The 15463-nt window shown below is 36.8% G+C and overlaps 2 protein-coding genes across 2 annotated transcripts; one reads left to right on the forward strand and one right to left on the reverse strand.

Annotated features, from left to right (window-relative positions):
- Nucleotides 1-1766: 1766 nt before the first annotated feature.
- Nucleotides 1767-9288, forward strand: LOC105384366 (methionine aminopeptidase 2). Its single transcript, XM_048629260.1, has 8 exons — nt 1767-2035; nt 2159-2326; nt 2746-2906; nt 3688-3862; nt 5563-5771; nt 6209-6299; nt 7921-8095; nt 8461-9288. Exons 1-8 carry the CDS (start codon nt 1891-1893, stop codon nt 8711-8713), a joined length of 1377 nt encoding a protein of 458 aa, XP_048485217.1. The 5' UTR covers nt 1767-1890; the 3' UTR covers nt 8714-9288.
- Nucleotides 9289-10544: 1256 nt separating this feature from the next.
- LOC105384365 (uncharacterized protein YJR142W) lies at nt 10545-15343 on the reverse strand. The gene is made up of 7 exons (XM_038122542.2): nt 15073-15343; nt 14890-14987; nt 14652-14792; nt 14292-14466; nt 13853-13988; nt 13391-13620; nt 10545-12817 (listed from the first exon to the last, which is right to left on the reverse strand). Exons 1-7 carry the CDS (start codon nt 15155-15157, stop codon nt 12696-12698), a joined length of 987 nt encoding a protein of 328 aa, XP_037978470.1. The 5' UTR covers nt 15158-15343; the 3' UTR covers nt 10545-12695.
- Nucleotides 15344-15463: the final 120 nt, after the last annotated feature.

Below are 15463 nucleotides of genomic sequence, written 5' to 3' on the forward strand. Positions count from 1 at the left end.
CACAAAGATGTATCGTATATCTGACTGGTTTATTATTATACAGGAGGAGTAGTTAGGAAGTTGGTAAGTTACAAAAACCGTAAGTTTTCACGAAAACCTTGCGAAAAACAAACATTGCAAAAACAAGCGCATTTTTCTCGCGAATGCGATTTAAAAAAAAAATTAATATGGAATCAACTTTTGTTTTCAAACAATGGACCAATGAAATCCTCACACAGACTTCCATTTTCAAACTTCTTCTACTTTCATAGGAAACGGAAAAGGCAACTCAATAAGTATTATTATAACCAATTTTTGAATCATAACTTTTAATTTAACGCAAATGTAAAATAGTAAAATAGAGTTATTTTGATCGATAAATATAAGAAAATCATAAAAAGTTGCAAAATGGAAGCCAAATTGGTATAGGTACTTTTTAATTTTTAACTTTTAGGCCAACTACACATTATTATTCTTTCGGGTTTCCCTGAAAGAATAACAGAACTAATCAAACGAAAAAGGGAGGCTCAAACTTTCAAAAGTAAGTGATAGATAGGTAGGTAGGTACTTACAGAATATGACTATGTTAAGTAGGACATGATAGGTAGATATTTAAGTTTTAACACCTAGGTAGGTAATTATCTAAAATCTTAAATAGGAAGTAGGTAAAAGAAGCGAATAAAAAATAAAGCGTTTTTCAATTCATCAAGTGCGACGTGCGAATACCTACAAACAGTTAACATAACAACAGTACCTATAAATCAGAACTGAACAAATGTGCGATTGCAACCTGCGTCCACTGGATACGATTTATTTACAAGCAATTTATCACTCTGTCTCATTTTTATTTTACACTACAGAAGACACGGGAAGCTTTACACATTGCATCTGTACATTTCATTTGTACATTTTTATTCCTTTGCGGGGTAGGATGTGTAATGTAGTTAACTATATTGCTGTATCCACTTTTCACTATATTGATGGTTTTTTCAACAGCAGACAAGCGTAGCGTGGGACGCCTTCCGGCTCTTTCGACTGACGCCACGACCTTAGACCAGTAGGTATTGGCTAGATATTGAGAAAGACCTGGTACAGGGTGCTATGGCGCTTTTTTGGGAGAGGCCTAAGAATTTCCAGAAGTGGACGATAAGGGCAGGACGAACAGTCATGACTACACAAGAATGACGAATATAATAAAGTGTTAGTTTTGGGTGATTGGCTACGGATTCCTATAATAAAAATATCTTGAAGAACTTTAAAGTTTAGTGTAGTTTATAGTATAGGTTCGATATAATCGACGCATTATGTTATGTGACGCGGACCTAGTGCAGCATGTGTACCGCTAGATGGCGACTCTCCTGCGCCATACAAATTAGCGTTCAATCGCCAGACTACTCGAACAGTGTAGAACTCGCATTTCACATGCTGGACATTATCTCTACGATCCAAAGTTGGTATAGTTATTAGTTATTTTAATTTAGTTATGAAACATTTGAATTATTATCTCCATAGAACAGCGACGACTCGGGTCATTTCAATCTAATCGGTTCGAAACGAATCGTCAAAAAGAATCGAGTGGATCATATTACTACTCGACGCTGAAAAGTGGTTATTCTGTGATCCATATGAGATGCGTTCATAACCTAGCATAAATCATTTTGAATGGTTAAAATTAATTAGCACTGTGTATGAATAAAGAAAGTGATTATGCAGTAATGTACAATAATTAACAATTCTTGCCAAAAAGGCAACCAAATATTTGGTTTTGCATTATCAACACAGACATCAACCGACTGAGCCAAATGTGACATTTACTTCCATTCGTAGATTTTTAGTTTCAAAACGCACTTCTAAAGTCGCATGGAAAATAATTTGTTTTAGCTCTAATCCTATTTTGTTAATTATTTGAAAATGGCTTCAGTTCAAAAAAGCGATAAGGATTTAAAAGATGAAACAGCCGAAATTGGAGAAGACGAGGAGGTGGACGGTGTAGAGGAAGGAGAGAACAAAGATCCCGCCAAGAAGAAAAAAAAGAAAAAGAAGAAGAAGAAGACAGGTTATAAATCTTACAGTTTCTTATTTTCATAGCGTTATTCCCATCATGGGCCCGTAATCCCTTACTCTATTTATTGTAAAGTACATCTATTCATTGCTTAACACTTATTCGGGCATGTTTTAGCTGGTGAAGGAGAGCCAGAAAATGTAGAAGCGAAAGACGAGCCTGCCGGCGAAATAGACGCAGAGGGAGACGAGAAAAAAAAGAAGAAGAAGAAGAGCAAGGGTAAAGGCGGGAAGAAGGAACAAACCGACCCTCCCACCATACCTATTGCTGAGTTGTTCCCAGATGGTGAGTACCTTTGATTGGTTATCTTCATATATTTTTCATATAATTACAGTAAACTATAGTTCCCTGTATAATTATCTTATACTAAGATGGCTCAGCGCCATGTAGGAAGCATTGGCTCACATTATTAATAGGAACTAATTAATCATCTTCATTTTAAACTGATTTGATTCTTGTTGACCTTGAGTTCTGTTTTGTTGGTAGCTCTTACCTACAAGATTCCCTTTGCCTAAGGTTTTACTATGGAAATTCCATGATATGATATTGGCTTTTTACACCTGAAATAAAGATATATTATTATAATAAAAAGTAGCCTGTGTAAGTGTACCAAATGATTGGCTAACTTGGTTAGGATATTTTTATATCTTATTGAGTGAGATTCTCTCTCTGTATAATTTATAATAAGCGATTCCAAAAAACAGGCAACTTCCCCGAGGGCCAGATCATGGAGCATGGCAAGGCGGAGGGCATTGACGAGAGGACGGCCAAGGAACGGTTCTCCAGCGAAGAGAAGAGGGCTCTGGACAGGATGCACCAGGACATCTACCAGGAGATCAGGCATGCCGCTGAAGCTCATAGACAGGTGAACATGATGATGATGACAAAATATGCTATAAGAAAACCTTTTGGAATAGATTGGCTTATGCATCTATAGTAAAATTTTTCAAATTTCAAATTTATTTATTTCATATAACATAACATAACAACAAAACAGAACATAAAATTAGAAATAAAATAAGTAAGTAGGTACGGTACACAAACAAAATACTTATATATGTGGTTATACAATTACAGTTTTGTTATGTCAAGTGCGTTCTTGTACAAATGATGACAATTAGTTTGATCCTCACACTAGGCGTACCCGTATCGTGAGGATCAGGTACACAAGGTAACAGTTTTGGTCGGAACACGCGCTTAAACTAAAGTTAATACTAAATTATATAATAATACATACATATAGTAGTGGTTTACCATTAGGGTCATTGCATGATATAATGAAGAGAGTTGATATAGTACAAAGCTTCCATTCTCTGGAGTAGAACCTTTGTAAAGATCCCTTTAATTTCAGCTCAGCCAGCCTAGCCCAGCAAGTCTGGATGTTGCAATAGCTGAGTTAGTTGTCTGTTGGTCCAAGAACAGATAATCTTGTTTCTGTAGTAGATGACTAAGCTAACAGAATATTTTCAAACTTCCCACATGTCCTACATAAAGATCTCATTGATTTGCCTATGGTATATAAGTGTTTATTTATGCTTCAGTGTTCAGTTATTAATCCTACCAAAAAAGTGTTATCTTGCTTACAAATACTAGCCCTTCAAATTGCACATAATATATTATAACATGCCACCAATGTATAATTTCAGACTCGGCAGCACATGAAGAGGTGGATCAAGCCGGGCATGACCATGATCGAGATCTGCGAGGAGCTCGAGAACACCGCCCGGCGTCTCATCGGTGAAGATGGTCTGAAGGCCGGCCTCGCCTTCCCAACTGGTTGCAGCCGCAACAACTGCGCCGCCCATTACACTCCTAATACTGGTATTCATTACACTATGCTACATTATTTTTGCTTTATATTTTACTAACTGTACCCGCGAACTTTGCTCCGCCTTAAAAAGATTTACTGTGGGATTTTCTGGATAAAAAGTAGCCTATGTGTTAATGCAGGGTGTCAACTAACTCCATACCAAATTTCATTAAAATCGGTTCAGCCGTTTAGACGTGAAGAAATAACAAACATACACACACACACACATACTCACAAATTTTCGCCTATAGTATAATATTAGTAGGATGTATCGGCTGTGTGAGATGTTGTTAGACATATCAAACTGTGTTAAATTTAATCTGCAAGCTTAGTAGTAGTGGCTGTAGGCCGGATATAAATTAATAACCGATGGGCTATATGAGGCTGTTTTTAACAGCATCAGCTTGCGTATTTGATCACGCACGCGGGATTGCCTCCCATACAGTGAAACTATTAATTCATGAAATTAATGTTTGAGGAACTAAAATTTTCAGGAGCCTGGCAACATTAGAAAAGAAACATAAAAGTCATAACAATTGTTTATGGCAGATGGCGGTTGGCTGTTTTTTCAATTTTCTTATTAATTATTAGGATAATCTAGATAAAAACAACTATTTACGCTTGTTTGCAATTAGGAAGAAGAAGAATAATATTCGTAGTCAAGCTAGGGAAGTTATTTATCGAGTTTATATACAATGTTTAGCGGAACATGAAGCTGGACACATTTTGTCGAATTTGGAGGATGTTTACGCTCGTACAGCGTCTATGACGGGTATGTAACATTGTACAAATTGTAATAATTCATTTTTTATCAGTACCAACGCTTCATTTATCAATAAACCTAGGTTTAGAGCCCAAGTCGAACATTGTTTACATACCGCTAGTTGTAGGTTTGAGCTGGTTTAAGTTGAGTCAAACCATAACATTTTGATACTTGAAGTTATATTTTTTGTTTACTTACTAAATTCTCATTCTGTAACTCGGTTTTTCTTAACTTAACGGTAGTTTCAAATAAGCATTTTTTATTTTATTTTATAGGAGTATCGGACAGTACCGTCTGGCATATTGCAAAAGAGGGCTCTATAATGGAATATGTCTAACTCCTGGAAGAAACAGAACAGGCCGTCTAAAAAGAAAAATTGATGATTTTACTATGTGTCCCCTTCGTCAACAAATCCGGATATTTTATACAGTTGTAATAACGTTATCTAAATAAATATTTATTGGTTTCACTATTAGCCATCATATTAACACATTCTACCTTGAATAATGAGCTTTTTTGTGGATGGTAAGTTGTTTTTAAATACAGAAATAGGGTAGGTAGTCACAGGCAAAATTTCAAGTATCAAAGTCAGTTTTGTTTCGCTATATAGGGTTGCTACATGAAAGATATCTGCGCCCTCATTTAATTTCAGGACTTTATAGTTTCACTGTACGTTCATACAAGTACCTATTGATTGTAAAGCGTAGAATATGCACGCAAGACGCGCGGGAAAATGGCGTGCAATCCCGCGTGCGTGAAGAATCCATGTTGTTAAAAACAGCCTGAGCAAGGAAGAGGAGGGCAGTTTTGGAGCTTCTTACTAACAGGCTGATGGTGATGAATAGTACCTACCTTGCTTAGTACCTAACCAGAGTTTAATAGCCCAGTACACGTTCAAAATACATTTTATAAACTACACAAACTAATTTCATTCCCACCCCTCCACAGGCGACACAACAGTCCTAGAATACGACGACGTGGTGAAGATAGACTTTGGCACGCACATCAACGGGCGTATCATCGACTGTGCGTTCACGCTCCACTTCAACCCCAAGTACGACCCGCTGGTGAAGGGAGTGCAGGAGGCCACGGAGGCGGGGATTAGAGCCTCGGGGATCGATGCCAGGCTGTGTGATGTGGGCGCTGCTGTGCAGGAGGTAATGTTATGTCTCTTTGTTTCTTGTACAGCACATGCTGAGTCAGAGCCATTTTACTGACACGATACACACCACAATTTACAAGTTATTCTTCATGTCACTGTACCTATTGATGTCGTTTTGTATTTGTGAGTAAATAAACGATGTGTTTATGTTTGATGCCCTATATGAACCGGGGTTTACGTGTCTGTTGACCAAAAATGGTGACACAATATTATCAATAGTGAAGGTTAATTTAGCCAGACGGAAATAGTGAATGATTCTGTCTACGCCGCAAAGTATTTACACACGTATTTGCTAGCTGAAAATACAAAAATGAAAATACAAATATAAAATCAACTTAAGTCGGTTGAACTCATATATCAAACTGTTGTCTTGCAAAGTTTCATTATTAAAAAATGAAGAAGAACAAAATTTTACATTAATACTATTTACAGGTAATGGAGTCGCATGAGGTGGAGCTGGATGGTACTACGTACCAGGTGAAGCCGATCAGGAACCTGAATGGGCACTCCATTGGGCCTTACAGTGAGTACCTATTATGATTATATAGTAGTCCATTCACATGGTGATAGACTAGCTTTTATACTTCCTTGCGGGGTAGGTAAGGCATTGCTACGAGGGCTACACCGAAAAGATCGGGAATAGAATACTTAGGAATAAATTAGAGTGAAACCTTTTTGGTGTATCAAATGTAGTGTTTTTTCAAACATAATTCATTTTCGAATTTTAAAAAAAGTAAAAAATAAAAGAGTATTGACCATTTGAATTTGACAAGTCGGTGTAAAAAATGGAGCTTACGCGGGAACATTTCCGTGCAATAATTTTTCACAACTTTCGTCGAGGTTTATCTCAAGAACAATGTCTCGCCGAGCTTGTTTCTATTTATAAACTTGAAGCACCAAGTAAAACGACTATATATCGTTGGTATTCTGAGTTTCGCCGTGGACGTTCCTCTCTTACCACAGTCCCTTCTACTGGTCGGCCAAAAACAGCGGTAACACAAGATAACATCGATGCTGTACGCCAGTTAATAAAAGAAGATAGACATGTGACATACGAGCAGATTCGGGCTTCTCTCAGCATTGGTATGACAGCCATTCAAACCATTTTACATGAAGAACTAGGTGTCAAGAAGTTAGTTTCGCGCTGGGTGCCCCACCGTTTGACCGAGGAACAAAAGTCGGCTCGTCTTAATTGGTGTCGATCTGCTCTGCAACGGTTCAATGGAGGCAGTTCAAATGCTGTCTACAATATCGTCTCTGGTGATGAATCGTGGATTTATTCATATGAGCCCGAAAGAAAACATCAATCGGCAGTTTGGGTCTTCGAAGGTGAGGTCAAGCCAACAAAAGATATTCGCTCACGCAGCGTGTCGAAAAAAATGGTCGCTTCGTTTGTATCGAAAACTGGCCATGTGGCTACGATTCCATTACAAGAACAAAGGACGGTTACTGCTGATTGGTACACAACAGTTTGTTTGTTTGTCGTAAGAGAACTTCGTAAAACTAACCCGAATCGTCGTATAATCCTTCACCACGATAATGCAAGCTCTCATACCGCTCGCAAAACAAGAACGTTTTTAAATATGGAAAACGTGGAGTTGATGGACCATCCTCCGTATAGCCCTGATCTGAGCCCCAATGATTATTTTACATTCCCAAGAATTAAAGATATGCTACGTGGTCAACGGTTTAGCGGCCCAGAAGAGGCGGTCGAAGCTTACAAATCAGCTGTTTTGACAGTATCCACTTCAGACTGGAATTACTGTTTCAATGATTGGTTTAATCGAATGAAAAAGTGCATTGAATGTCACGGAGACTACTTTGAAAAACAATAAAAGTAAATAATATTATGATATCTTTGTACTTTTTTCTATTCCCGATCATTTCGGTATCGCCCTCGTACACCAAATTATAGCCAGTGTTTTTGTTAACAAATATACAAATATCTACGTAAGATGTGAAGAGTGCTTGAAAACTAAGTACCTATGTCGCGAATTATGAATTATTATAATAGCAGTTCATAATTATTTTTCTGAACATTGCCTTCATCGGCCTACTTTGTATTCATAACCTGTACTGTACCATAACAGTTATTACCATTATACCTGTGCAGTGTACAATTAACCCATACCTTGTTTCCCCAGGGATCCACGCCGGCAAAACCGTGCCCATCGTCAAGGGGGGTGAAACAACCCGTATGGAGGAGAACGAGTTCTACGCGATAGAGACATTCGGCTCCACGGGGCGCGGCCAGGTGCACGACGACATGGACTGCTCGCACTACATGAAGAACTTCGACCAGCAGTTCATACCGCTCAGGTGAGTGATGACTGCGACTGTGTGACTGTGACTGCTTAGGTGATAAGGTTGGATTTAGATTGCGTAGGGAGTTTTAGTTGGTGGAGATCAACTTACATGTCTCTGGCTGTCGTCATCGGTGAATAGTCTGCTACTGGACATAAACTTCTAATAAGGCACTCTGGCTTTTGCCTTTCTCTTCACCCATTAACCGCTGTCTGTCTAAGGTTGTCGGTCTAGTAAGCAGGGAGAGCATTCGACATATCGTTTGCCGGTGGTCTCCATTGAAATACCCCTATGGCAGTCGGTATTTCGGCAGATATGACCGGTCCACTGCCACTACAGCAAGTTTACCATGTCCTTCATAATCTAATTCTTCATTTCAGACTGCAATCGTCTAAGCAGCTGCTGAACACGATAAACAAGAACTTTGGCACACTGGCCTTCTGCAAGCGTTGGCTGGAGCGCGCGGGCGCGTCGCGCTACGCTATGGCTCTAAAGGACTTGTGTGACAAGGGTGTGGTCGACGCCTACCCGCCGCTATGCGACATCAAGGGCTGCTACACCGCGCAGTTCGAACACACCATCCTCCTTAGACCGACGTGCAAGGAGGTCGTCTCGCGCGGAGACGATTATTAAAAACAAAACAGTGTCCTTGAATATTATACTCTGTGATATCTCGGGACTGTTGTTGCTGGCCGGAAAGAGGCCGGAAAACAAAAAAATATTTTGATTGTATGTTCTTTTTTTATTAAATAAGTTTTCAGTGAACTCGGTTCGCAGTTTCGCTTTTAAATAAAATTGCTGTTAGTGGACACATAGTGTCTTTAAATTTTGATTTTAAATCTGATATTCTAGCGTGGTTTGGTTTTATTACAAGTTCAAGTAAAACTTTTCATGAAGGTCGAACAAAGACGATCGGATAAATTTATTATGGTCCTTGGTCGAAATCAAAAGTTCATAGTTTGTTAAATAAATGTTGCAATTTATAACCTTCATTTGTTTAACTACAAGTCATTTCTTTATCTTTTTACATTTATGTACTGTTTTCATTATACATTTTATATTATTTACGTGCTTTTTAAACGGTTTTTATTAACCGATTCGTATTTTAAATTTTCTTTCTGTGCTAATCTCGTTATTATGTTTAACGTTATTGTAAATGAAAATGTCGATAATATTCAGATACTAATAAAGTTCAGTGTAAAAAACAATATATTAGTTTCACTACGCAAATATTACTGATTGGTGATAGTCAAAAATAAAAAAGCATAGATTAAATTATACGTTTAATTTTAGGAAAACATAATTTCTAAATATAATTTGTATGCAAAATGCTACATTTCCTATATGGAGTAAAACGCCTACATATTTTAACATTACAAAAATTTACACTGTTGACATAATGCCGTAAAAATGTATAAAAATTGGATAACAGCTGAAGTCATTTCAATTTTTATTCATATTCTATTTTGTAAACTCCCTATATATTTTCTAGTCTAAAGATTCGCTATTTTACCATAAGTACTATCTAAACTATCGACTCTCAAACAAGTTTTGATGGTTTACTGGGTTCTCGATTACCTCTATCAATTTATCTCAAATCCTAGAAAAAAATATTATAATTATTGTGAAACCTGTTTAATGAGAATTCTACGATTACCACTTAGTGTAGACTATCACAATGCAAAAACATGTCCTTCAATCCTGACATACCCTTTTCATGGTACTTAAATTAAATAGCATGGCTTATATGGAGTTAATAAAAATCGTAAGGCCTTATTGTATCAATTTACAAGAGTTATAGGATCCTAAATACAACAGCTCAAAGGTTATAAGGACAAGAGTAAGTATAATATTGCTTGTGCTAATATACAGATTTTTAAGAAAGCTCTCCTAGAGAAACCATTAGCCTACGATAAATATAGAATGTCATACAGTTATAAAGGTATTTCGTATAAATTGAATCAAACTTATTGTAGTTTCGAAAATATTTATTTTATTTGACATAAAATGTATTTAAATCTTGAATAGACGATGGTGCTTTTGTCCACAATGTAATTTAGTAAGTTTGATTCATTTGTTACGGGTTATGTACATTATAGGGATACACAGTAATGTGAAGATTGCTTCTCTGACTGTCTTCGTACTTATCTGTATCATTTCCAATTAGATATAATATAAGGCAAGGAAGAAGAAGATATAATATCAAAAGGCAAACCTATTTGAAAATATTTTAAGTAGCTGTAGCCTGAAGCTATCTCACGTAAGCTCTGTCTTTGCTCGTGACAAATAATGCAGAATCTTAATGACATTATATTCACAATCCAATCCATTATTATCGCACTAACACATTTGGTGAATCGACATTCTCAAGGCCTATTGAAAGCTGTCTGCAACTAGGAGTAAGTACTAATATGACTGTATTTTATATTACTCATTGTGAGTATCCATATGTCGTTGGTTAAACATGTATGAAGCCATAACGATACCTGTACTAGATTCTACATTAGGCATTCTAGACCAAAAAGTATTTGTAACCCACTGAAATGAGCAAAACCTATTCGAATATAACGTAAAACAAATGCATATCGAAAATCCAGACCTTCAAAGCTGTGGAGTTTTAAGAATTAATTGTAAAGAGCGCTAATAAGTAAGTACTATATTTAGTACATACTGAAATATATTATTATACAGGATGTTGCATAACTCAAAACCATGGGATCAAAAACTTATGTTCTACACTATTTCGAATTATCAAAATATGTAGAACAAAATTTGTTCAGAACGACCCCCAGAGTCATCTCCTTTTGGCTAACTATACCCTTATGGCAACACCCTGTATAAGCATGATGTGTGTAATCTATTCTAGCAGGTACCTAGCATGCCTGTGTAATTTTAACTGCATCCCTTACTTAAGTAAACAGTGTGCCCATACCATACATTATAGTATACAAGACTTTATTTTGAAGTCAAGCCAGTTGCTCCTTACCCATTACTCAAAGTCAAGTTAATCTCACTTCCTGTTATCTAAACAAGTCTAGTTTAAACTATATATAACCCGGAATGTGGTCTCATTATTACATTGAAGAATAACCTACATAGTTTAAGGCCATATTTCGCTGTTATGATTCTGTTGTAACATCAAATCTTAAGTCAGCCAGTGACTAGATGAAAGTATACAAATATCTTAGCAATCCTACTTTAACCACACGTTTTAGGTCACTACCAGAATATAATATTGCTATTTTAATAATAAATTAACGTATATTCTCATAAAAACCATGTTCGTATCAGCTACTATAGTTCACTCGTCAGATTAACGGATCAAAACCAATTTTACGTAAAATATAATGAATAAGTAAATAATTAACACACAAATCAGCAATCTAAATCAAGGGGTATTGTATTAAGTAACTAAACAAAATAAATAAATGATAATAATACCTTATACCACAATGGCAAAGTATCACAGAAATTAAAATACCTAGCTAATCTACAATCTTGTCTTATTTAACCAGATGCTACAGAAAACTTCACTGGTCTCATTGAATAAAAACACACAAAATATCCCACTGGAGTTCACAGTACAGTACAATAAATTTGGCAAAATAAGGAAAACACACACTATAAATTTACAAGATAGGTGTTGTATAAATAATGAATATTTTATTCATAATCAAATAAGACAATTCTTGCATTAATTTATCTCCTGAAATGTATGTGAGTTGAATAAAGCATACGGGTCTTATCATGACAACCTTGATAAACCACCCAGCTTCAACTAGCAGGGAGAATCCTGTAAATTCTATCAGCTATCTACCGTCGAACAACCTAGGCCGAATAATTACGCATAATATAGAAGAGTATGTAGGTACATAAGTAGTAGATTCATAATATTAATTCATAATTTCAAACTACACAAGAGTATAATTTAAATACATGTAATTTCTCGGCTATAATCATTAAGGTCATGTGGGGTAAGAGGAACACCGGAAACTTGATATCAGATTTTAATTAGATTATGTGGTTTATTGGTTATGGTCTCTATATTTCTCATTTATGTTGCTCTCACCCCACATAACTATAACGTATTTTACATTTAAAATAAGTTTTCAAAACAAAAAAGCACTGACATAAATTAGGCAGACTGAAAACATGATGATAAAAATAATAGGAACACCTAAACGCCACAACAGTATTTTACATAAATAAAACATAAAACTTAATTTTAGCACTTTAAATATCTCGACGAAATTAGTTCAGTAAGCTTCATAAGATGTTACGGTGTCTATCAGTACCTTGTCAAACTCAACATGTATTTCAATCATTTAGATATTGACGGTTACTTACTTTTTCAAGGCTGAAAGAATTATAGCTACTTATGAAGCTGACCGTACCTTTGTAGAGAGAGGGGTCACTACAGAACGAACGAACGAAAGCTGTTATGCAATCGGGACACTTTATACAACTAGATGACTCGAGCTCTCACAAATCAGAAGTTTAAGGAAAACGAAGCCACGAATCTATCACGTAGCACTTAACGTGCCGATAGCATGACAACTTTGGTTCGTTTATTTTTCTATTGTCACCTCTAGTTGTGTAGAGAATGTGGTAAGGTTTAGTTGGCGTGGCGTATCTCCCCGCCGCCGCCGTTGACCGCGACCGGGGCTGCATAGGGCCACCCGTACACGGATTGAAGGGGCACGTGGAGCAACTCAATCAGTTGTCGGTAGTTCGGTTCTGAGAACAAAGACATTGACTATTTAGTGGGAGCTGTTGGATAAAAGGAGAGTTGGGTGTTATAGCTAGATAGATAGATCATCAGCCAGTAGGTAATCATAAACAAAAACATTCAGCATTCAGGCCATTAACCTGAGAGCTCCCAAAAGCGCGATATCGCGAGAGACATAATAGATTTTTATTGTGTCTGATTTTACGGGATTCAACCGGTTAAGAGATAGATAACATAATTATAATAAAAAAATAGTAAGAAAATATTTATTCTTATTCATTGTCGATTTATACACTCGCGGGAAATGAAAAAGTTCCACTTACAAAATATAGCTAGTGTAAGTATATCTTAGGATAATTAGAAATATACAAAACAATCATTATCATACAAAGAGATATCAATCCAATTTCAGGAAACAAAGGCTGTTATCAGACAAAATTGGCAAACATAATTCATGACTCTTTATTTTACGTGTGCAAACCTGAATAATGTGTGCACCAAAATACTCTCCCCATTCTTAGATATCAACATTGTCTTAAACTTATATGATAAAATTTTATTATAAGTTTCCACTCTCTTACCATTTTCAGGGTTAATGTAGCCTTTTCTGATCAAAAAGTCCAGTAGGACCGGAGCACTGGTGGTCTTGAACTGGGGGGTCAGGGCCCTCTGGATGCACTCCGAGGCCGTCAGCAGCTCGAAAGTCTCCACCTCGCCATCAGCATTCTTTGGCAGGAAGTCGAGCGGTAGTTCTAGGTCGTACACATACTCTGTGTTCGGGAATAGACCTCTTTCACTTTCGAAGAAGAAGCTGTAAGAATAAACATAGTCGAGTTTTTGCGTTTTTACTATCTTTTGTCAGATTAATGGAGAGAGAATTTATAGTGCTGTACTAATGGACTTCATGATCATAATCACACCATACTCATGTACTGGCCTGACATTGGCCTCACGCCAAAAGTGCCACAACTCTCTCAGCTTTCTGGTATGAACCTATTATAATTTAGATATTTTCAAAAGAAGTTATATTATTGTTACTTTACCTCACACATCCAGCCGGCACTAGCTTCTTGACTAGATCTCCTTGGACAGAAGCCTCTTCAGCGGCCTCCTTGATGGTTGTCTCCAGAATTCCATAGCCAACTGCTAAACCACCGCTCACAAAGCAGTCCCATTTGCCTGGAAAATGAGAACTATATCAATACTGAAACCTGCTGTGCAAATATGTACATAAAAGTACTATATTTTAACACCTGTTAGTACAGAAACAATATGGAGCATTCCAGAAGGCCTAGCACGGGGCGCAAGACAAGATATAACAAATTAAATGTTTTGCATTGAGCTCATTCACATCACACGGCTTTGTGACTGAGAGTAACGGAAACCTTTTGTTGTTGCTAGGCTAGCTGAAGGACTCCTGCTCTTCTATTTTAATTGTAAATATTTCTTTATTCACAGGTGTGGTATTGAACTGTAACATACCCGGCCAAGTTTGTTTAGTGAAGCTCCGTTGTTGCAGCCAGATGCAGAGTCCCTTGGTTGGGTGGTTGACATAGCCGGAGACACTCACTCCGTAGTTCCGTATACCAAACAGGCAGATGGCACTTCGCTCCATCTCCATTAAGCTCTCTTGGTATGGAGTGCTTACTTCAAAACACTGAAACATTCAGGAGGCAATGTTGTATTTTGATACTGGGTTTGTAGATTAATGTTGAAATGGCACACTGTCTTAACAGACTTAAATGTATATTTATAGAAAATGGAAGAAGATAGTAAGTAATATAAAAACAAGACAACAAGTCAACAGAAAAGAATAGAAAAAGGTGCTAATATTTTACTTACTTCATTGCGCCATCCTTTCAAGGCACAAATTTCATTTTCCTTGCGCAAACTCTCCAACACATCTGCAACTTTCGACGATCTTTCCTGATAATCTCTGAAGGCTGGGTTCAGCTCCACACTTTTACCTGTTATGTTGAATACCTGCAATGTAAACAAATAGTAAGGTTACATTGTTTACAAATGTTTTGTAAAACACAGTTTATTATTTTTCTAAGTGGATTCTAGCAAGAATACTCGCCTCTGGAAACCGCTGCAAATGCTTGGTGACATCCGGCCGCACCAAGCCTACTTGATGTCCAGCTACTATGAACGGTTTGTATAGCCCATGGTGTAGACCTGAAAATAAAGGAAACATTACAATATGAACCACGATACACTCTAGTTTTAATTTTTAATGCTCCAACGGCATGCCCATACTCACCTGATAGGTAGAAACAGTTAAATTTTCTGGCTAATTGTAATAAATCGGAGATATTGTTCTGTAGCGATGTCATTGTTCCTTTCATCGCTTACACCATGCAAATGATAGGAAATTGACGCTCAGCTGAACCAAAACTAATAAATGCAAATCTTGCTATAACAATACGCTATCTACCACACTTTTCTACTCGCGTAGACCTTTTTAAAATAATAAATAAATAAAAACGTCCTCTGCGACAATTTCTCCTTCCGCAAAATTACAACATTATGTTTTTTTTTCAGTTGATTTTGATGTTTGGCTCTCTTTAGGTTCTGTGAATTCTATGGTACCTTAGAATAAGGATTTTGCTAACTCGATTAATTTCATCTGTTGTTAAGAATCGATTTTTGTA

The sequence above is a fragment of the Plutella xylostella genome, chromosome 22 (genome assembly GCF_932276165.1).
Source record: "Plutella xylostella chromosome 22, ilPluXylo3.1, whole genome shotgun sequence".
NCBI lineage: Eukaryota > Metazoa > Arthropoda > Insecta > Lepidoptera > Plutellidae > Plutella > Plutella xylostella.

What these genes read in the sequence shown, in the direction of transcription:
- LOC105384366 (XM_048629260.1), top strand. Translation starts at nt 1,891, where the DNA reads ATGGCTTCAGTTCAAAAAAGCGATAAGGATTTAAAAGATGAAACAGCC. An exon ending in AAAGAAGAAGAAGAAGACAG is followed by an intron (nt 2,036 to 2,158) that starts GTTATAAATCTT and finishes GGCATGTTTTAG; the next exon opens with CTGGTGAAGGAGAGCCAGAA. An exon ending in TGGGCGCTGCTGTGCAGGAG is followed by an intron (nt 5,772 to 6,208) that starts GTAATGTTATGT and finishes TACTATTTACAG; the next exon opens with GTAATGGAGTCGCATGAGGT.
- LOC105384365 (XM_038122542.2), bottom strand. Translation starts at nt 15,157, where the DNA reads ATGAAAGGAACAATGACATCGCTACAGAACAATATCTCCGATTTATTA. An exon ending in CACTAAACAAACTTGGCCGG is followed by an intron (nt 13,989 to 14,291) that starts GTATGTTACAGT and finishes CTCATTTTCCAG; the next exon opens with GCAAATGGGACTGCTTTGTG. An exon ending in CTACATTAACCCTGAAAATG is followed by an intron (nt 12,818 to 13,390) that starts GTAAGAGAGTGG and finishes CTTTGTTCTCAG; the next exon opens with AACCGAACTACCGACAACTG.